At 45.6% G+C, this 18,729-nt stretch overlaps 5 protein-coding genes across 6 annotated transcripts; 3 read left to right on the top strand and 2 right to left on the bottom strand.

The window, feature by feature from the left end:
- Positions 1-3,211: 3,211 nt before the first annotated feature.
- Positions 3,212-4,610, bottom strand: LOC9638705 (protein BCCIP homolog). Of its 2 annotated transcripts, none has more exons than XM_024667385.1 (7): positions 4,486-4,610; positions 4,219-4,437; positions 3,933-4,139; positions 3,780-3,884; positions 3,638-3,715; positions 3,523-3,579; positions 3,212-3,463 (listed from the first exon to the last, which is right to left on the bottom strand). In XM_024667385.1, the coding sequence occupies exons 1-7, from the start codon at positions 4,591-4,593 to the stop codon at positions 3,371-3,373; spliced, it is 867 nt and encodes a 288-aa protein (XP_024523153.1). In that variant the 5' UTR covers positions 4,594-4,610; the 3' UTR covers positions 3,212-3,370. The 2 variants fall into 2 exon arrangements, with proteins under 2 accessions (XP_024523153.1, XP_002993757.1); XM_002993711.2 differs by having other exon boundaries at positions 3,816-3,884.
- Positions 4,603-7,764, top strand: LOC9638704 (nucleolar protein 10). Its single transcript, XM_024667384.1, has 16 exons — positions 4,603-4,759; positions 4,830-4,928; positions 4,992-5,083; positions 5,134-5,234; positions 5,290-5,380; positions 5,435-5,493; positions 5,550-5,670; positions 5,715-5,783; positions 5,841-5,893; positions 5,955-6,060; positions 6,117-6,287; positions 6,340-6,498; positions 6,545-6,637; positions 6,699-6,842; positions 6,898-7,079; positions 7,141-7,764. Exons 1-16 carry the CDS (start codon positions 4,627-4,629, stop codon positions 7,469-7,471), a joined length of 2,004 nt encoding a protein of 667 aa, XP_024523152.1. The 5' UTR covers positions 4,603-4,626; the 3' UTR covers positions 7,472-7,764.
- LOC9638703 (DEAD-box ATP-dependent RNA helicase 38) lies at positions 7,496-10,704 on the top strand. The gene is made up of 10 exons (XM_002993727.2): positions 7,496-7,622; positions 7,751-7,863; positions 8,427-8,499; positions 9,017-9,345; positions 9,415-9,639; positions 9,689-9,754; positions 9,811-10,212; positions 10,285-10,396; positions 10,453-10,538; positions 10,591-10,704. Exons 1-10 carry the CDS (start codon positions 7,496-7,498, stop codon positions 10,648-10,650), a joined length of 1,593 nt encoding a protein of 530 aa, XP_002993773.2. The 3' UTR covers positions 10,651-10,704.
- Positions 10,705-12,667: 1,963 nt separating this feature from the next.
- On the top strand, positions 12,668-14,773 carry LOC9638702 (probable glucan 1,3-beta-glucosidase A). Its single transcript, XM_002993726.2, has 9 exons — positions 12,668-12,685; positions 12,779-12,903; positions 12,954-13,073; positions 13,137-13,325; positions 13,402-13,560; positions 13,632-13,801; positions 13,855-14,007; positions 14,066-14,415; positions 14,483-14,773. Exons 2-9 carry the CDS (start codon positions 12,856-12,858, stop codon positions 14,683-14,685), a joined length of 1,392 nt encoding a protein of 463 aa, XP_002993772.2. The 5' UTR covers positions 12,668-12,685; positions 12,779-12,855; the 3' UTR covers positions 14,686-14,773.
- A 2,792-nt stretch (positions 14,774-17,565) lies between these two features.
- LOC9638480 (receptor-like protein kinase 2) lies at positions 17,566-18,375 on the bottom strand. Its single transcript, XM_002993710.2, has one exon. It carries the CDS (start codon positions 18,373-18,375, stop codon positions 17,566-17,568), a length of 810 nt encoding a protein of 269 aa, XP_002993756.2.
- Between the last annotated feature and the right edge of the window lie 354 nt (positions 18,376-18,729).

Below are 18,729 nucleotides of genomic sequence, written 5' to 3'. Positions count from 1 at the left end.
GTGGAGTATTTATATCGTCATCGGTATGCTAAAATAACACTAGATTTTATTTAGCTCTATTCTATATGTTGGTTTAAACATTGGGATGTTGAATGTTATAAAAATGTTCTAAGTTGCTTCGTGTTTTTGTCCCTTCACTACTTAAGTTGTACGCTTAAGAGTTGATCTATACTCTTATCCTTTCACCCCTTGGGTTGTACATTTAAGAGTTGCTCCATGCTCATATTCCTTCACTTTTTAGCTTCATATTATTATATGTGACATGTGGCATGTGGAGTGTAAACAAAGTGTTTAATCCATGTGTCAATGGTAATCCTATGGTAAATCACCATAAGGTAAAGGGTGAAAACCATATATACTACATTATTGCTATGTTTTCTCATAAACTTTTTTAAAGCTGAATTGAAGGTATTGAGAACATAAGGTTGAGATTTAGTCAAGTTGAATCCAAAAATAAAGTATTATAATTATAAGTAGATTAATCAGGACTATAAAAATTAATCTATTGGTTCAAATAGTTATTGCTATGTTCTCTCATAAATTTTTCTAATGCTAAATTGAAGGTAGTGTGAATGCAAATTTAAGGTTTAATCAAGTTGAGTCCAAAAATAAAGTATTAGGGACAAAGGATTTTGAATATGATTATGAATGGATTAATCAAGATTGTAGGGATTAGTCTATTAGTTTAAATAGTTATTGTCATGTTCTCTCATAAACTTTTCTAAAGCTGAAATAAAAGTAATGTGAATGTGAAGTTTAGTTAATTTAAGTCCGAAAAGGCATGAAAAGAGTGTATTAAATTACTTTTTTTTTTGAGTTTCTGTTGTTGTAATTCTCAAGAACTTTGATGCATTTTGGTGAAATCCCCTTCATGTATAAGATTAATATCACTCACTCTCCATCAGTGGGGAGCTTAAAAGCTCACACAAAATATTTGGCATGTATGAAAAACTTGTGTAGACAAAGTCTTCCTAATATGCCGAGAGAACCTTTTTCGTGATGTTGAGATCATATGGCTTATCTATAATTTTTGGAAGCTCATAAAGTCCAATCTCATATAACCATTTGTTGAACTCTTCAGTCCTCTTCCAAGTTGGATAGTATGAAGATTCACCCAATCATGCTGAGGACCTTGGGATCAAAGATAAACTTGATAATGCCATGCACTTGCATGCTAGTCTCAAATTAAGCATGGACATCCAGAGCACCAGCCCCCACTCTCAAACCCCACCTCCACTACTTGTTCCTAGTCCTCCCTGTTTCTCAAGAACCTCTTCCACCTGGGCTCCCTGCCATTTCATCTCCTTCCTGTTGCTCAATCCTGCTTAACCTAATTGGTCAAGTCCTGAGTACAAAGGCTACAATAACCCACCTGTAGCAATTACTCCCCTCTTTAAAATTGTGTGACCTCACACAAAAGACTTATCTTTTATTCTAGCATCATATCCCTCCATCTTAGCCTCACTGAAAATTGCACTAATCACAAAAATCTTTACATGCACGAGGTGTTCGGCACACTCAACCATCATAGCTCATTGCAACATCATAATCACTCCACAATCATAATTCTCTATCTAGGATTAAGCCAACTCACATCTCACAAAGATCAAGCTTTTAGACCATGAGTTTGTCATGCTAGCTTAGCTCTTTTAATTCTCAACTATCTTAAAAGATCTATTGAGTGATACATCACACATAATTTTGTCATGCTAACCCAGGTTACACAATTATCCAACTCACAACCTGTGAGCATCACATCACAAGCTCTTTATCCACAAATTTATCATGCTAGCCCAACTTACACAATTTTCATCTCACAATCTCAAAGATTTATGAGCATCACAACAGAAATCTTCTAAGCTTAAAATTTTCTAGGCTCACTACCTTAAACAATCTATCAATTTATCAGGAGAAAGATGATTAGCATGAAAAGTAGGCCCCTAGCATCCTTGATAGCTGAAGAGCCATGCCCCTTGCCTCCACCTAAAAATGGACCACAGACAGAAATGACTCCTAACTGAAACAAAGTTGACAATTCAAGAATTTAACCTCCAGTGAGTGTCCCTGCACATGCAGAGCACTGGCCCCTACTCTAAACCCCAGCCTCCACTTCCTCCGGCCCATCAAAAACCCCCTTTTCTCAAGAACCTCTTGTTGTTGTAGCGGTCTTTCCCCTTTAAAATTTGTGTGTCCTCACACAACACAACAGAAATTTCACACATTTTTTAACAAATTTCTAACAAGATTTCTTCAAAGCTTCAGGACTGAACCCATTTTTGCAATTTCTCAGGAACACCAGGATAAAAAGCATGCTTTGCTGCTTTATGATTATCATTCGAGATATACATGACTACTTGCTGGAGTGTCACCAAATACTGCTGCACAGTCTCTCCTCTCTGATATTTTTTATTGTTAATAATCTCAAAAGCTTGATCCTCAAGATTACCAATAATAAATAGACACCTTGCCAACTGCACTGCTTCATCTCACGAGATCTGATCTTCTCAGCGTGAAATGAACATTCTCTATGCCCCTCTCTATGCCCCTCTCAATAGAGCCATACAAAAGGCATTAACCTTCTCATCTCCAGCCACTTGATTATTATATGCAGCACACTCAAATACATCCAGGTAAATTTCAAATTCCTCTCCTAGTTGGTAAGTAGGATACTTCAATCTGGCTGAAGAAGATACTTCCTCAATTTTCTTCTCATGACAACTATCTGTGATGTCCCTTACTATCTTGCTTCGTCCTCAGCCACATTTGCCTCATTACTTGCCATGTCTCAAGGAAAATGCTAGCTTGGCACAGCACCAGCCACAGTCAGTTTCATCTCATGCAAAACAAAGAAGTAAACAGCTTTTTTGTCTAGCTCACTTACTATGCCTCACAAATCAGACTTTGAGGTCACACAAAGCTAACCTTGCCACGTCATCAGGCGGGGTACTGATGACGTGGCAGCTCGTTTGGGTCTGCATAGATTAGCTTCAATGCTTGAATATGTCCAAGAAATTCCTGAAGGCCTCGTGAGCAACCCAACTTTGGGAGGTAACGCTTTACAAATTACATGATCCGCATGGAATAAATAAATAAATATTGGAATATTCAACTTCACGCATGGAATTCTACCAACACCACACCACATGGTCTTTTTTCATATGAATAATACTTCATACCTCCAGCCCAACCTTGCAAAAACTTTTCATCGGGATATGGTAAACAGACAATTTCCCATCCAGTTCTTTGAGTTACAGAACATTTACTTGACTGTTTTAAGTGTTTCCTTTCTCTTATACGGACTTCGATCCACACGTGATTTCAAATTCGACGGCTTTATAGCTTGGATGAGCTCGAAGTTTGCTGCTCTAACTCAACAGACCAATCCTTTTAGCTTGGATCTGAAGGCCTTGATTTGCTTTGCACTGACAGCCATTACCAATCCCAGGAGCTGCAACCCTTTGGTCTGGTCAACATCATAGAACAACACTTGGAAAAGATCAAAAGGCGAAAAAAAGTTCGAACCTGATGGGCTAACATAGTTTCGGCCTGGACTGGAAAGGTAAAGTGCCACGAGCTTAACTGAAACAGAACTGCTAGTGAATCCAACGTAACGAGCAAAGGACAGTGTTAGTGTTACCTGGAAAAATAGCTCGTCTTCAGGCTTAATAAATATAAAGTTACCATCTTCGTTTACTGGTTGTTTCTTCGGAACTTTCTGCCAAAACAGAAAGAAAAGAAAAGGGACAATCAGCCTTCTGGAACTCGCGATTATAACTTGCCTTCTTTTTTTTCTTAAGAGTGTCGTGAGTACGAACCTCCTTATAGACCCGAGTTTGAATGAGGTATTGCTGGAACTTGAAGCTCTCCCTTAGTTCCACAGAAGGCTGTTCCAAAAAAAAAGCTTCTTTCAGTTCTTTTAGAAGGTTTTATACCTCGTCTTCGGTGGCCCATGCGATTTCATCGAAGATGGCATCGTGTAGAGGCGGACAGAGCTCCAGAGGGACGTTCATGAGGCGCTGGCTGACAAGCAGTCCAACGTTTTTATCGCTTTGCCACAAAGCTTGGAGCTTGGAAAGCTCTGGACTGTTCTTGGCACGCTTCACAAGGAAGTCTCGGATGGCTTGAATCGATGGAAGCTCCTGCAACAAAGAGGCAAGAGAACGAGTCCGCTGAAAACCAAAGTTCCTGGAGAAGAAATGCGAGTGAAAAATCCCTTACCTTGTATCTCCTAATGTTAAGAGCTGTGATAAGACCAATTGGATCGTCTCCACCGGCTTTGACAATAGTCCCCACTCTCGTCTGGCCGAGGATCAAATTCACGAATCCCGCAAGGTCCCACTCACAATCGTCGAGATAGTTCTGGAGCAGCAGCTTCACGCCGTGATAATCCTCCGGCTTTGGATCAAAGAATTCGAAGTCCACATTCACAGTGGAATTCTGTGGCGAAATCTCTCAAGCACAGCACAAGAAACACGATGGATCTACCTCGTCTGACTCAGATTCTTCGTCGTCGCTGCTATGTGACGCGTCGTGATCGTCGTCCTCGTCGCTAGGATCGCTCGCTATCTCCTTGCCCTTGCGCTTGTTCTTCATGCCGCCAAAAACCCTGGCCCGAGATTAGGGTTTATGAGAATGGCGGCAGAGGGAGGCTTGAAGGTGAGCGCTGTGAATGGCGTCAAGGTCTACTCGATCACGGGGCAGCGCGCGGTAGCATCGTGGCAGAAGACCGCCAGGCGCAAATCCAGGCGCAAGGATGAAGGTACTTCTTCTTCTTGTCTCTTGGAATTTTTGTTTTAGATCGATCACTAGAATGTGTTGCTTGACTGTAGAGTTTTTGAGGAGAGTGGAGCTCATCCAGGATCTCAAATTCAGTGCTGCTGCCACGAGGATGAAAGTCACTCCGGATCAAGAATGTATTATCGCCTCTGGTTCGTTCCATTGCTTGTTTGCGTAGAAAACAAGAAAAAAATGTGATCGTGATGTTATTTCAGGTGTCTATCCACCACAAGTCAGAGTTTACGAGCTCAGAGAAATGTCTCTCAAGTTTGATCGTCACTTCACCTCTGAAATCGTCGATTTCCAGGTCTGGTGTTTGTTCTATTGCATTTGTTTTTCAAGCATTTCTCCTTCCAGGTTTTGGGGGATGATTTCTCCAAGCTCGCATTTCTTTGCACAGATCGATCCATATGTCTTCATGCAAAGTTTGGACGCTACTACAGCACAAGAATACCCAGGTATTTTTTCAAAAGCTTTCACTGTTGAAACGTTCAACTAGTAGTTCGCTCATAGGATGGGGAGGGATCTTGCTTATGACAAATGGTCCTGCGATCTTTTGGTCGCGGCGTCCTCTCCGGAGATATATTGCTTGAATTTAGAACAGGTACGCTGTTCTTTCCATTTCGTAACTTTTCCTTCATGCTTACTTTCTCTCCAGGGAAGGTTTCTTGCTCCTCTTTCAAGTCGCTCTCCTGGCGTCAATGCTATTGGAAGAAGGTCGGTCAGTTCGACATTATCCTGGAAAAGAATCACTCGTTGTTTCTGTTTGGCAGTCCAGCCCATGGTTTGATCGCTTGCGGAGGTGAAGACGGTGCATTGGAATGCTTTGATTTGCGTCAAAGGGCTGCAGTCGCACGGATCGACGCCGTCAAGCCAACGGGAAATGTTGATCAGGTGGAATTATGTTTGCACTTGAATGATTCTCACTTTTACTTCAGGAAGTAACAGCCTTGCGCTTTGACGATACAGAAGGACTCTTCCTAGCTGCGGGAACAAGTGCTGGTCAGGCAAGTGAAAACTTTAAAAGTTATAACCTGGTAAGTTTTCTTTCTTCCCTGTGACAGGTATTAGTCTACGACATACGTTCTTCTGCACCTATAGCGATCAAGGATCACATGTTTGTAGCTAATTCACGCTCTTTTAATCCTTTGTGAGACTGAGACGGACTTGGTTCTCAGGTATGACGCCCCCATTGTCGACATAAAATGGCATGGAGACCTTTCATCACCCAGGAAATTGGTAACTTCGGATACAAAGGTTATTAGAATCTGGGAGCCTGAAACGGTAATTGTACAGTGCTAGTTTTCGACGCGGGCGATCTTAACTTTTGCCTTGTACAGGGAAAAAGCATAACGAACATAGAACCACCGAATGGCCACATCAATGATGTGTGCGTTTTTCCGAACAGCGGGCTGATTTTTGTTGCCGTGGACAATACTCAAATACCTGCATATTTTATTCCCGCTCTGGGACCAGCTCCAAAGTGGTGCTCGTACTTGGAAAATCTTACGGTGAGTGTGATTAGAGACGTCTTGGCGGCTGATTGTACTGTGTTTGCTGTAGGAGGAACTCGAGGACGGTGCACAAACTGTTATATATGACGACTACAAATTCGTGACAAAAGATGATTTAGAACGTTTGAATCTAACCAACTTAATAGGGACGAATTTGCTTCGAGCATACATGCATGGATACTTCATAGATCATCGCTTGTATGGCAAGGTAATCGATGCTGCAACTGTATCAAATTTACAGTTCGTCTTTTCAGGCAAAGTCGATCGCTGATCCTTTTGCATATGAAGTATATCGACAACAGCGTATTAAGGAGAAGCTGGATGAGAAACGTGCATCGCGAATAACAGTGAGATCGTTTTCTGTTTCTACATTCTTTTCTATGGCTTCTCATTCGAGGTGTATGACAGGTGAAAAGAAAGCTTCCGAAGGTCAACCAGGATTTGGCTGCTCGTTTGATAGCAGCCGGTGACGAGGTCGATGACAAGAAGAAAAAACGTCTACGTTCTGAAATTCTTGATGATGAACGTTTCGCGTCATTATTTTCAAACAAGGTTTGTAGCTCTACTTCTTTCCGTGTCCCGCAACACTTACGCTCTTCTCGCCCAGGACTTTGAGATTGACGAGACGGCAGAAGAGTACAAAGCTCGGCATCCAAACGAGACAAACAAAAAGAACGCATCTTTGATCCAAGAGCATTTCGAATTGCAAGAGTCGAGTGGCTCCGAGGGCGACGCCAGCGGCAGCGAAGGCGAAGACAAGGAAACGCACAAATCCAACTCGGCTCCGAGGTTAAACCAACCACTCTCGAAAGCTTTTGTAAAACAACGTACCTCTCTTTTTTTGTCACAGGCTTTACAAGGCTAAAGACGAGATCCACGCCAAGGCATTCCGGGACAAAGTTTCGCTGGCTGCCGAGCACAACATGCCCATGGAGGAGCGCGTCACCGCAGCGCAAAGCAGCAATCCCGTGTCAGGTGGGCGATGGGGCAGCAGAGAGCTGAGTTTCTCACGACAGGAGAGGAAACAAGAGCGTCCCCAAAGAGAAAGCCAGAGCTCATCAAAGCGAGGGATCCAATCGCTGGGATTGAAGTCCGAGGACAGAGGTAGGCCAAGTAGCCGTGGAAGAGGACGAGGAGGAAGAGGACGGGGCCGAGGAGGACGAGGGAGAGGCAGAGGATGATTATAATGCCGTGTTGCTGGATCTATGTCCCCAAGAGGTTGGGGTCCAAATGCCCGGAAGGATCAACAAGAACGCGTTTATCCAGTGCTGGATCATGGTGAGCTGGTGGTGTTTCGCGACGAGGATCACGAGATACAGAACCTGTGGGATGGTTCCTAGCGAATTTTTCTGGTTGATTCCAAAGAGTGGGGCTGGAAGCTCATTACTGCTTGTCCTTCCGTCAGCTGGATCAGGACCGGCTTTCAAATGCATAATGAAAAATCGTGCGGGAAATGAAAGGGGCGATTGTTTCACGCTGTGACGAGGAGTTTGATGATGCATGGGTGGCCATGACGTGCACTGATGGCAAGAGCAGTATATTTTGTGCAGTTTGGAGCCGATTCCAAGTTCTGGTCAGTGGTGGAGGCGCCCAACACCTTGTCAAGAGAAGGTCGAAAGGAGCTTGCTTGGTTGTCCTGTTAATTAAGTTCTTCCTCTCTCCCTCCAGGAGTACTCCATAAGTTTTTCAAGATAATTGTGCTCTCTCCAAAAGCTGGAACTGTAGCACAGAATTCCAGGTTGTCTTGATGTTCAAACCGCTCCAGATCAAGGGGACAAGATTCTTGCGCATGGCCTGTCCATCGGGCTATGGGTGTAAACCGCGGAATATTTCCTGGGCACCAAAGAATGTCTTCGCTTGCATATGCAAAGAACATCGCATTCCAGGATACTAGATTCATCTGTGGCATTTCATCTATATCATAGGCTGTTCAAGAGATTACGTTCTGCTGTGGCATAGAATCAGAAAACTTGTTCGCGTCTTCCAGGTCTCCATTCCACAGTGGCATTTGATAAAACTGCTCTTCCAAATGCCCAAAATGGGCATAGTTTTTCCACCATGGATACCATGTTTCGCGTCATTCCTTCACAGAGACACAAGAACATTCTAGGACAACATCATGAAACGTGTTTCTAGCCTCAGCAAGGTGAAGCCTTCAGGGCATATGCCGACAACATGTATGCCACCACGGTGGAAGAGCCTTTGTTTTGTAAGAAGGCATGTTCCTTTTCCCCTTCTGATTCTTTGCCAGAATCCTACACACAATATATGGAGTATATCATCGAAGCCAAGAGCCACTCAGTGCAGCCCAGTCGATTTCCTCGTCCCCTGTGGGAAAGAGAGCACTCACGCTTTTGGATTTGATCTCCTCTAGAAGAACACTTCTCGGGTTGAAGTGGCGGATCTTAAGGGAGAGTAAGATTTCTCGTCTCATGTTGATTGCCATGCAGCCCGTGTTCCAAACTAGCTCCCATCGATACATCCCGCTTTGTTTTAAACGCGTGTTTTTAAACATTTTTAAAACCCTAGTTAGGGCTACAGCATCATGAATCCCGCGCCCGCGCCAAAGACGAATTGGGCGGATGAAGCAGACTTGGATTTTGGAGCGCTGGTGATCTCTGTTGGCGCAGATTCAAAAGCCGCGCCAGTGAAGCCGCGATCCGAGAAGCTCAACGACGAAGTGGAGACGAAGATCGACAAGGTATGTCATTGGTGTCGAAGATGAGCGGCGGGTGAAATCCTGGTGTGTGGAAAACAGGAGCTCGTCGAGGGCAACAGCTTGTATACCTCGGCCAAGACGTTTGAGGAGCTTAAAATCTCCGAGCCGCTGCTGAGAGGGATCTACTCCGAGATGAAGTTTGAGAGGCCGAGCAAGATCCAGGCCGAGACGCTGCCGCTGATCATGAATCCCCCGCATCGCAATCTGGTGGCTCAAGCGCACAATGGCTCTGGGAAAACTACATGCTTTGTTCTCGGCATGCTAAGTCGCGTCAACACTTCTTTGCACGAACCCCAAGCTCTGTGCGTTTGTCCAACACGAGAGTTGGCACTCCAGGTTCGTAGTTTCTTTGTTGTGCTCGGTGATATGTAAACGATCGATCCTCTTTTTATCTTTTCCTCGCAGAACCAAGCAGTGCTCGAAAGAATGGCACGCTTCACTGATATCAAATCGACCTGTATCATACCTCCTACGGAAAGTATCAGGAGCTCACTCCTCGGACATATAGTCGACCAAGTTATCTTTGGAACTCCTGGGTCTTTGGAGAGGGCTATCGTCAACGAGAGAAACTTAGACGTGCAACACTTGAAAGTTTTGGTGTTTGATGAGGCTGATCATATGCTAGACCAGGTAGGCTTCAATTCTGTTGTGATTGTTTCAATCTCATACGTCCTTGCAGAATGGGTTTCGTGACTTTTCCATGAAGCTATTGCGACGCATCAACAAGCAAGCACCGAGTTGCCAGGTGAGATTTCATTCTTCCTAGCGGCCTACGAAAGAAGATAAGACTTTTCCCTGCAGCTCTTGCTGTTCTCTGCAACTTTCAGCGAAAAGGTGAAGAATTTCGTGTCCAAAAGCATCCCGATAGCAAACCGAGTATTCGTCGAAAAGCTCGAGCTCTCGCTGGACGTCATCAAGCAGTACCGTGTAGATTGCCCCTCTGAAGCTGCCAAGTTTGAGGTTCTCAAGGATAGAATCTTCCCCATTGCCGAGAAGCTCGGACAGTCGATCATCTTCGCCAAGAGCCAACGTAGTGTGACCGAGCTGCACGAGAAGCTGGAAGCAGACGGTCATAAGTGCAGTTCTATCCAGGGAGGATATAGTCCCGACCTCCGTGACAAGATCATCGACGAGTTCCGACAGGGAATAACCAGGATCTTAATCTCAACTGACGTTCTTTCGAGGGGGTTCGATGTCGCGCAGGTGTCCTTGTCAATGCTTTTCTTTTGACGTGTTTTTCTTCGTACCCGTCTCTGACTTGCGGATGCTTTTAAGGTCACCTTGGTCGTTAACTTCGATCTTCCAGTCACGCGGGATTATCCCAAGCAGCCGGACTATGAAACTTATCTACACCGCATCGGCCGAAGTGGAAGATTTGGAAGGAAAGGTAGAAAGAATCATTCAACCAGAGCATGGTTTCACGTGTGAGAGCTTTGCTTGCAGGAGCTGCATTTAATCTGGTTGTCACACAGGAGGACACGAGGATGCTAACTCTGATCGAGGAGCACTTCGGCAAAACCATTTCACCGGTACACTTTTTGTCTCCTTTCCTTGATGGGTTTAAAGCGTTCTCTCTTGCAGGTGGCCTGGGATGATGACGAAGCTTTCGAAAAGGTTTTGAAGGAGGCCGGACTAGCTTAAAAGTCAAGAGGAGTTTTTCCGGAGTTGTTTCGATTTCTATAGCTAGGCAACAAACTATCGCGATTTGTAATGTGATCGAAGAACTAAACTTTCGGGAACAAAGGAGTTCTCCAAACAGTTAAATAGCCGGTTGTGGCGCTTGGTGGCCATTCCATTGGGCGATTTTCTTCACAGGAGACGCCGTACGAACTCGAGCATGCCGGGTATTGGCTGCGGTGGCGTAGGCTAGCGCTCGATCAGGGCGGCAGCAAGGACAGCTTCACCTCCTTCGCATCCCCTTCCAATACAAACGTAACTTGATGGCAGCTAATGTGGAAGATCCTCCTGGGTGACCAGCACTCTCGAAACACTTGACGTGTGACAGTTGCTGAGTATGATGCAGCCTTTCCTGCAGAGAAGTCCCCCATCCAAAACAAACTTCGGGTGTTGCACTCCCGCTGACGGCTGCCGCTAATGCTGATACTCTGGGATGCCGTACACAAGCAGGTACTTCCAATATCATTCCTGACGTGTTTGCAAAACCAGAAGGTTCTGCTAACTCGTCGTCGTTGTTTTTAATTGAGGTGTTGTTGATCCATCAAGAAGCACAGACTGAGGTGATCCACTCGCAAATGGAAATGTCGTAATGATAAGTAGTGGCGCCATTTGCAAACTGTGTGGATCACTGCTGTCATCTCGTGCTCATAAGCGGTCATCCGAGATTCTGCTATCGAGAGCCGTCAACTCTCGAACGCTATGAAGCGACTGTTCTGTAGCAAGACGCCCCCGACTCCCACGTCTGATGCATCCGTCTCGACTACAAATTCCTTGGAGAAGTCTGGAACGGAAAGCAGGCGCTCTTTAAGGAAGGATGCCTGCCACGAAAAGGTAGACAGCATATAATGTCGGTGAGGGCTGTCGCAAAAATGCTGCACAAACTTCCTCAAATAGTTAGAAAAGCCAAGAAAAGCTCGTAACTGGATAGCACCTAGCTTTTCAGGATCAGCCATCAGTGTTCCGTTGGCGATCTTATGTGATCTTTGTCATTCCGAAATTGCATTTGGAAAGCTTGGCCACCATACCATCAGATGAGCCAAGTGATCCTCCCACGAGTGGTTGTAGATGGATATCGTCACCACGAATTTAAAACTATCATTTGTATAAAGCTTCTATCTGCATTTGCAAGTGTTAAGGCACAGTGCATAAAGGATTGACATATATCAATAGTTGAATGATGCTTATCTTGCAATTATCTTGGGTTGTGTATGACTAAAGCATCACAAAAGTAACAACTACTGAAATGATATCCTGCAATTCCACAACTTGAGCAGGAATTGATAATTTTCTATTGTGCCGACATGATAGCAATATTTGTTTAAGTACCTCATATGGAGGAATATAGTAGTATACACTACTCCAATGTGGATCGATGAGCCACATATATTTGTAAAATATGGACTGAGAATGAGAAATTTGAAGATAACTTGCTAGAAAGCCCATTGTCTTAGTCTCTAAATCTTGAAATTCATCTAAGTGCCAAATGTCGTAGGACTATTAAATCCTTTCAAACGCAAGAAACTTCCAAATGCCTACAGCAAAAATTCAAACACTATTTAAGTGGGAATATGGGATTACCTTCACTCTTAACACTTGAAGCATTTGATTCACGACCTGACAAAGACAAATTATTATCTTCTTCCTCTTCTAATAAACTTGAAAAAGATATAATAAATACATTTTTGTTAAATACAAAGATAAAGGCTTACTCAGAATGCCTCATTTACCCACAGTGCAAAGACCAATCCCTAAGTGAACAAACATCTGGGGTCAAAGGTTCTCCATCTACTAAACATATGAACATGCATATATTGAACTAACGTTAGCTTCCTTGTTGACTTCAAGTCAACTAAGTTAATGTAGGTAAAAAAAATTTGATATTACCATGCGAGTAATTGGTTAAAAAATGAGGTGCCTTTCAGTGCTTTGACTGTTACTGCAATATGGTTCTCAGTGCTCTGAGAACCATGGGTGAGAGTGCTTCACCCAGTGCTTCTTGGTATTTTTATATGGTGTCCCATTAACTTTTAGTGTCTTGCAACAATGCGGCCAAATTTTTTGCTCATGTTTCTAACAATTTCCCTGCTGACAGTAATCCAGAGTTTTGCAGCTTCGCCCCTCAAGATTCGCTCCGTCAACCTTGGGGGATGGCTAGTGATTGAAGGATGGATGAAAATGTCCCTGTTCGACGCCATTCTAGAAAACAGGGATCTCCTGGTAGGTTAGGTTCACAAAAGATCATTGCCTATGGATAAGATCTTTTGCAGGATGGAACGCAAATAGAGCTCAAATCCGTGAATCTAGGAACATATGTTTGCGCCGAGGATGGAGGAGGGCAGAAAATGGTTGTGGACAGGCAAATGGCATCGGGCTGGGAGACATTTAAGGTTTAGTCCTCACATTGAGCACAAGAATCTCTGTTCCCAATTTTCAAGCAAATTCTGGTGTAGCTATGGCGAGTAAGCAGCACCAAATTCCAGCTCCGTGTCTTCAACAACAACTTTGTCTCGGCGGCTAATCAGAGCGGCGTCGATTCAACCAAAGACACTCCGGGAGAATGGGAAACATTTGAGATTCTTCGCAATCCCAATAACCCCAAGCTAGTTCATATAAAAGCTTACAGTGGCATGTACTTGCAGGTAAGATCTCTCCAAACATTTCTATATGATCATGATTCATGGCGTCGTTGAGTTCCTTGTGGCTCCAAATTTCCAGGCCAAAGATGAAAACCAGCTCACTGCCGATTACAATGGCGAGCCCGGGTGGGATAACAATTCTGCCGTTTTCGAGATGAGCAATCGAGCCCCTTTTCATGGAGAGTTTCAACTAGCCAATGCTTTCGGTACTTCTTCCGCCGCCCAAGTTGTCTTTGCGGTTCGTATGATTTTCAAAGTTATATCCACGTTGATTACAATGTTATTCTTCTTTTAATTAACGTTTTGAAGAATCATCGAAACAACTTTGTCACTGCGAAGGATTTTGAGTTCCTTGCTGCCAATGGAATCAATACTGTCCGGATTCCCGTTGGATGGTGGATAGCGTACGATCCCAGCCCACCGAAGCCTTTCGTTGGAGGATCTTTGCAAGCTCTAGACAACGCATTTACATGGGCTGGGTGAAAATAGGCTCTTCTGTAATAACTTTCTCTCTTATCCTTCATGGTCACAGGAGCAACAACATCAATGTTATTATCGATCTTCATGCAGCACCTGGATCACAGAATCCCTGGGAGCACAGTGCTAATCGAGATGGAGTTTCAACGTGGAGCAAAAAGGAAAACATCGATACAACACTCGAAGTCATCGACTTTCTTGCTTCCAGGTATTATTTGATCAACTCTAGAAATCCGAGGAACTGACGAAAAATTGCAACATAGCAGATACTCGAGACATCCAGCGTTGTTGGGCATCGAGCTCCTAAACGAGGCTCAAAAGGAAGATGTTAGCCTCGACGTTCTCGAAACTTACTACAAGCAAGGCTATGAAAGAGTTCGGAAATACAGCTCCACTGCTTACGTGATCATGAGCCAGAGAATTGGAGCCGATCCAATCGAGCTCGTCAACACCCTGAATGGCTCGACGAATGTGGTCCTTGACGTTCATTACTACAACGCCTACACTCCAACCTTCGACGACAAATCTGTCCAGTGGCATGTCGATTATATCAACAATGAGCGAAGAACAAGCATTGCAAACCTGGAAAATGCAGGAAACGCTCTCATTTTTGTTGGTACGTTCTTGCCGAAGTTTATTCTTTTATTGTGGAAGAAGTGAATTCACTGGTAATATTTTCCAAGGCGAATGGAGCAACCAAATCAACGTTACAGGAGCTTCTAATGAAGACTTCGCAAGGTACGCAACTGCACAGCTGACGGTGTACAAAGAGGCTTCATTCGGGTGGTCATTCTGGAGCATAAGAAATGAAGATCAATCAAACCTCCACTGGGATTTTGAGAGGTCGGTTCAAACGGGACAGCTTCAGCGTGGAGCCATAAACTGAAGATGTAGGACGTCTAAACAGTTTTAAGAACCTCAAATAGAATAAATAAAAGATAATGGTCTAGCCGTCAGGACAGTCAGTAACCTTATTCTTGTCTCGGATGCGGCAGTAAGGTTTTTTCGAGTTGCAAAAGAAGCTAACTTCAAAAACTTTGTGACAAACATAGCTTGTCGCGACGATGAAAAGCGTGGAATCAGAAGAGAGAGCACTCGTAAACTCGCTGACCACCGGCTACCAGTAGCCGCAGTTCACACTTACAAGCATTTGTATTTGATCCCACAATTTCTAGAGTATGCGAGACGGAATATTCTTGCATTTTGATGGAAAGAACATTTATAAACCCCCACATAATTTTCATTTCGTTTGCACAGAATGGCGAAGAAGCGAAAGGGGGAATTTATGGACATATGGAGGAAGAAACGAATGATGCAGGAGTCGTCTATAAGGCGGAGTGCGACGTGGAATCTGGGTCAATGAGGGCTGACCTGATGAAGCACCAGAAGAAAGCGCTGGCCTGGATGCTAGCGTGCGTCACAAAAGGAGGCATCCTCACGGACGACCAGGGTTTGGGTAAGACCGTTTCGACCATCGCTCTGCTCCTCAAGGCTGGGCCAAGGACCAATGGCACATTGACAAGATCAAAGGTGGCACCCTCATTGTTTGCCCAATGAGTGTGCTCGGGCAGTGGGAGCGTGAAATCACGATCAAGGTGGCGCCCTAGGCCCAGCTCTCCACGCTCGTCTACCACGACCAGGACAAGCGTAAGGGAACGCCTGAGACGCTGGCATCATACGACGTGGTGATCACGGGGTCGTGGCCAAGGAAGTGCCATTCAAGGCCAACGTGGTCACGACGGACGACTGTGGTGTTGACTACAGCCAGATTGCTTCGCTCAAGAAGAGACTTGAGAAGAGCCGGCATCTCCCGTTCGGTCCGCTGGCCAAAGTGGCGTGGCATAGGGTGGTGCTGGACGAGGCGCAATCCATCCGGAAAGCCTACACCCAAGTCTCGCTCTCTTGCAGGGATCTCTCTGCGACCTACAGATGGGGTCTCTCGGGAACGCCCTTGCAGAACAACATCAAGGACCTCTTTGCTTTCTTCCGCTTTCTCCGGATCAGCCCACACAAGTCTCATGCGGATTTCAAGCTCCACTACGAGCAGTTTGAGAAGACGGGCAACTCAGCGACACTCAAGACGGCACTCAAATGCATTGTCCTGCGGCGAAGCAAGACCTCGCTCATTGATGGCCAGCCTGTGTTGAGCTTGCCACCGAGGCTGGTCAGCCGGGTGGAGGTGGAGCTCTCAAACCCAGAGCGACAAATCTATGAGTCACTTTGATGGGAGTACAACAACAGGATTGACGAGTACAGTAATGAAGGGACGCTGCAGAAGAATAGGTTCAAGATCTTGAGCATGCTACTGCGGCTCAGGCAAATGTGTGACCATCCTGCACTACTCAAGAGTGAAGATCTGTTTCAAGGTGATAATTTGGATAATGACGATGAGGACCAGAAGCAAATGAGACAAGCATTGAAGAAGCTCCAGCTGGAGGCCCAGGAGAAGCAACACGATTTTGAGCGAGGTGTGCAGGAAATCGGCCAGTCCGCAAAGTTGAGAGCAGCCATGGGTATTCTCAAGATGACTCTCTGGGAGAGAAATCCCTTGTCTTCTCGCAATGGACTTCTATGCTTGACCTGATCGAACTGGAGCTGGAGTGCTCTGGGATCAAATTCGCGAGAATTGACGGGAGCATGAACATGACAAAACGAGAAGCTGCAATCGGCAGGTTTAACAAGGATCCAGAGGTGATGGTATTGCTATTATCGCTCAGAGCAGCTGGGTGTGGCCTCAACTTGGTAGCAGCTTCGCGTGTGCTGCTAATCGACATGTGGTGGAACGGAAGACCAAGCAATTGACCGGGCGCACCGCATCGGTCAAACCCGGCCGGTCCACGTGACCTGAAGGAGAGCGTGGAGGAGCAGATTCTGGCCATTCAGGAGAAGAAAAAGAAGCTGGTGGAGTTTGCATTTGGCGAGAAAGGGTGTGACGAGAGCATGGATGAGATCATCTCAATGTTCAGAATGTAAAAGGTGATGAAGGATTATTGAAAGAACCCAAAACACACCACTTGTGTTCGTGTGTGTTAGTTTCGAAAAACGTACCAGGGTAGAAATTCGCCGTTGTCGGGGATCGAACCCGGGTCGTCCGCGTGACAGGTGGAAATAGAATTTCGGGACCGTCAAACGCAACTCAGTTTTACGGTCAAGTGGAACTTACTCTTTCCATTTTGCCCGTGCCTGTGAATCTTTTGACAATTCCAGACACCCAGTGGATCTACACAGCTGGTATGAAATCTCCTTATGTCAAACGTCCGTGGACAATACCTAGCGTTGCATTGAGTTTTAGATCTTGCTCCACTCTCCTCAAAAACTCTACAGTCAAACAACACATCAATCGTAAACAAAATTCCATTATCAGGAAGCTAAAGAATGTAAGCTTCTTTTGAACTCTCCCTATCCTATATAGCTTTAAACTATCATAATCTGTGGGTGTCATCCAAAATTTAGGGTTCATTGCTAGCGGGAAAATAGACAAGACCGCCCACTGAAGATCTGGCAGCGGCAAGTACTGCAAGTACGCATCTCTTAGCAAGCAAGCATCAGCGATGCAGCAGATGGGAGTGTGATGTCGCTTCTCTCTTTTTGCCTTTTTCTACTTTTCTTCTCTGCTCTCCCGTTCCGTGTGGGGTCTCTTCGTTGGAGGGAGCGTGGTCGGAGCAAACGGTCACAGTGGGTACTTCGATAGTGGGTACTTGGCTCGAGATTAGCAGATTCGAGAGAGTTTTATATAGATTCAATCGCTCGAGGGACAAAATTTTTTCTAAGGAACCGTACAGATGAAATAAAAGAACACGGAGATGGAAAAGAAGCTGCGAAGAACTCGTTGCTGCTGTGATGGAGCCGAGGAAGAGCTGGATGATGACAATGACTGGCTCGATTTTCCACCCGGGCAGCTCCTCAGATCATCGGATCTAGCAGCGGCAGTAGAGCACAATCCGGTGTTGCCATGAAGATCTAAGTTATCACCCAGTCTCGCGTAGAAACTAGGAGCGAAGGGGACGAGACCGGACAAGAGGTTGTTGCTGAGATTCAAGTGGTAGATGTTTGGGAGTGATCCCAAGCTTTCGGGGATGGAGCCCGTGAGGAAGTTCCTTTCCAGCGCCAGTTCCGTGAGGTTCTTGAGAAGAACAATGGATCCCGGAATGCCGCCCGTGTATCCCGAGTTGGAAAGCCTCAGCTGCGAGATTTTTCCAAGGCTCTTCCAAAAGTCAGGTATGGTCGTGTGCATGGGATTATCCTGGAGGAGGAGTGACTGGAGGTTGCTCAATCCTTGCAGCTCGCGAGGGATGCCGCCAGTGATGCTGTTCTTATCCAGAGCCAAGAACTGGAGATTGCTCAAGCTCCCAAGCGCGGCTGGGATGGATCCATCCAGCGCGTTGCTGCTTAGATCCAGCTTCTTGAGCTGCGCCAGCTTCCCGATCGAATCCGGGATATGTCCCCCCAGCTTGTTGTTGCTAAGATCGAGAATCGACAAGCTCTGCAACCGTCCCAACTCACCCGGAATCGCTCCTGCGAGAGAGTTGTAGCTCAAGTCGAGATTCTGGAGCTTTTCCAGGCCTCCCAGCTCCATCGGGACGCTCCCATGGAGCCCGTTTTGCGACAAGCTGAGAACCTCGAGCTTGGCCAAGCTTCCCAGCTGCTTGGGGATGGTGCCCGTGAGGCCCGAGTTCCCGCGGAGAGTGAGGACCTGGAGCGACGAGGCAAGCTTGTCGAGGCCCGACCAAGGAATGTTGGTGCTGTTGGTGCTGGGGGATACAAAGCAGCTCATGATGACGAGTGCCCTGAGGAAGGGGAGCTTAAAGATTGCCGGGGACAAGGAGGCATTCTTCTTGCAAGCGGTGGCCGGGTTGGAGCCGACAAGCGTGATCTTGGTGACGTGAAGAAGGTAGTCATCGCTGCTGCTGCCGCTGGATCCTCCCAGCTG

Source organism: Selaginella moellendorffii, unplaced genomic scaffold (assembly GCF_000143415.4).
Source record: "Selaginella moellendorffii unplaced genomic scaffold, v1.0 SELMOscaffold_170, whole genome shotgun sequence".
Lineage (NCBI taxonomy): Eukaryota > Viridiplantae > Streptophyta > Lycopodiopsida > Selaginellales > Selaginellaceae > Selaginella > Selaginella moellendorffii.
This window is presented reverse-complemented; position numbering and strand designations above follow the sequence as displayed.

What these genes read in the sequence shown, in the direction of transcription:
- LOC9638704 (XM_024667384.1), top strand. Translation starts at nt 4,627, where the DNA reads ATGAGAATGGCGGCAGAGGGAGGCTTGAAGGTGAGCGCTGTGAATGGC. An exon ending in GTCAATGCTATTGGAAGAAG is followed by an intron (nt 5,494 to 5,549) that starts GTCGGTCAGTTC and finishes TCTGTTTGGCAG; the next exon opens with TCCAGCCCATGGTTTGATCG. An exon ending in CGTCATTATTTTCAAACAAG is followed by an intron (nt 6,843 to 6,897) that starts GTTTGTAGCTCT and finishes CTTCTCGCCCAG; the next exon opens with GACTTTGAGATTGACGAGAC.
- LOC9638705 (XM_024667385.1), bottom strand. Translation starts at nt 4,593, where the DNA reads ATGAAGAACAAGCGCAAGGGCAAGGAGATAGCGAGCGATCCTAGCGAC. An exon ending in CATGGGCCACCGAAGACGAG is followed by an intron (nt 3,885 to 3,932) that starts GTATAAAACCTT and finishes TTTTTGGAACAG; the next exon opens with CCTTCTGTGGAACTAAGGGA. An exon ending in AAGACGAGCTATTTTTCCAG is followed by an intron (nt 3,580 to 3,637) that starts GTAACACTAACA and finishes GTTCTGTTTCAG; the next exon opens with TTAAGCTCGTGGCACTTTAC.
- LOC9638703 (XM_002993727.2), top strand. Translation starts at nt 7,496, where the DNA reads ATGTCCCCAAGAGGTTGGGGTCCAAATGCCCGGAAGGATCAACAAGAA. An exon ending in TGGAAGATTTGGAAGGAAAG is followed by an intron (nt 10,397 to 10,452) that starts GTAGAAAGAATC and finishes CTTTGCTTGCAG; the next exon opens with GAGCTGCATTTAATCTGGTT. An exon ending in TCGGCAAAACCATTTCACCG is followed by an intron (nt 10,539 to 10,590) that starts GTACACTTTTTG and finishes TCTCTCTTGCAG; the next exon opens with GTGGCCTGGGATGATGACGA.
- LOC9638702 (XM_002993726.2), top strand. Translation starts at nt 12,856, where the DNA reads ATGAAAATGTCCCTGTTCGACGCCATTCTAGAAAACAGGGATCTCCTG. An exon ending in TAGAAAACAGGGATCTCCTG is followed by an intron (nt 12,904 to 12,953) that starts GTAGGTTAGGTT and finishes GATCTTTTGCAG; the next exon opens with GATGGAACGCAAATAGAGCT. An exon ending in CGGGCTGGGAGACATTTAAG is followed by an intron (nt 13,074 to 13,136) that starts GTTTAGTCCTCA and finishes ATTCTGGTGTAG; the next exon opens with CTATGGCGAGTAAGCAGCAC.
- LOC9638480 (XM_002993710.2), bottom strand. Translation starts at nt 18,375, where the DNA reads ATGGAGCTGGGAGGCCTGGAAAAGCTCCAGAATCTCGACTTGAGCTAC.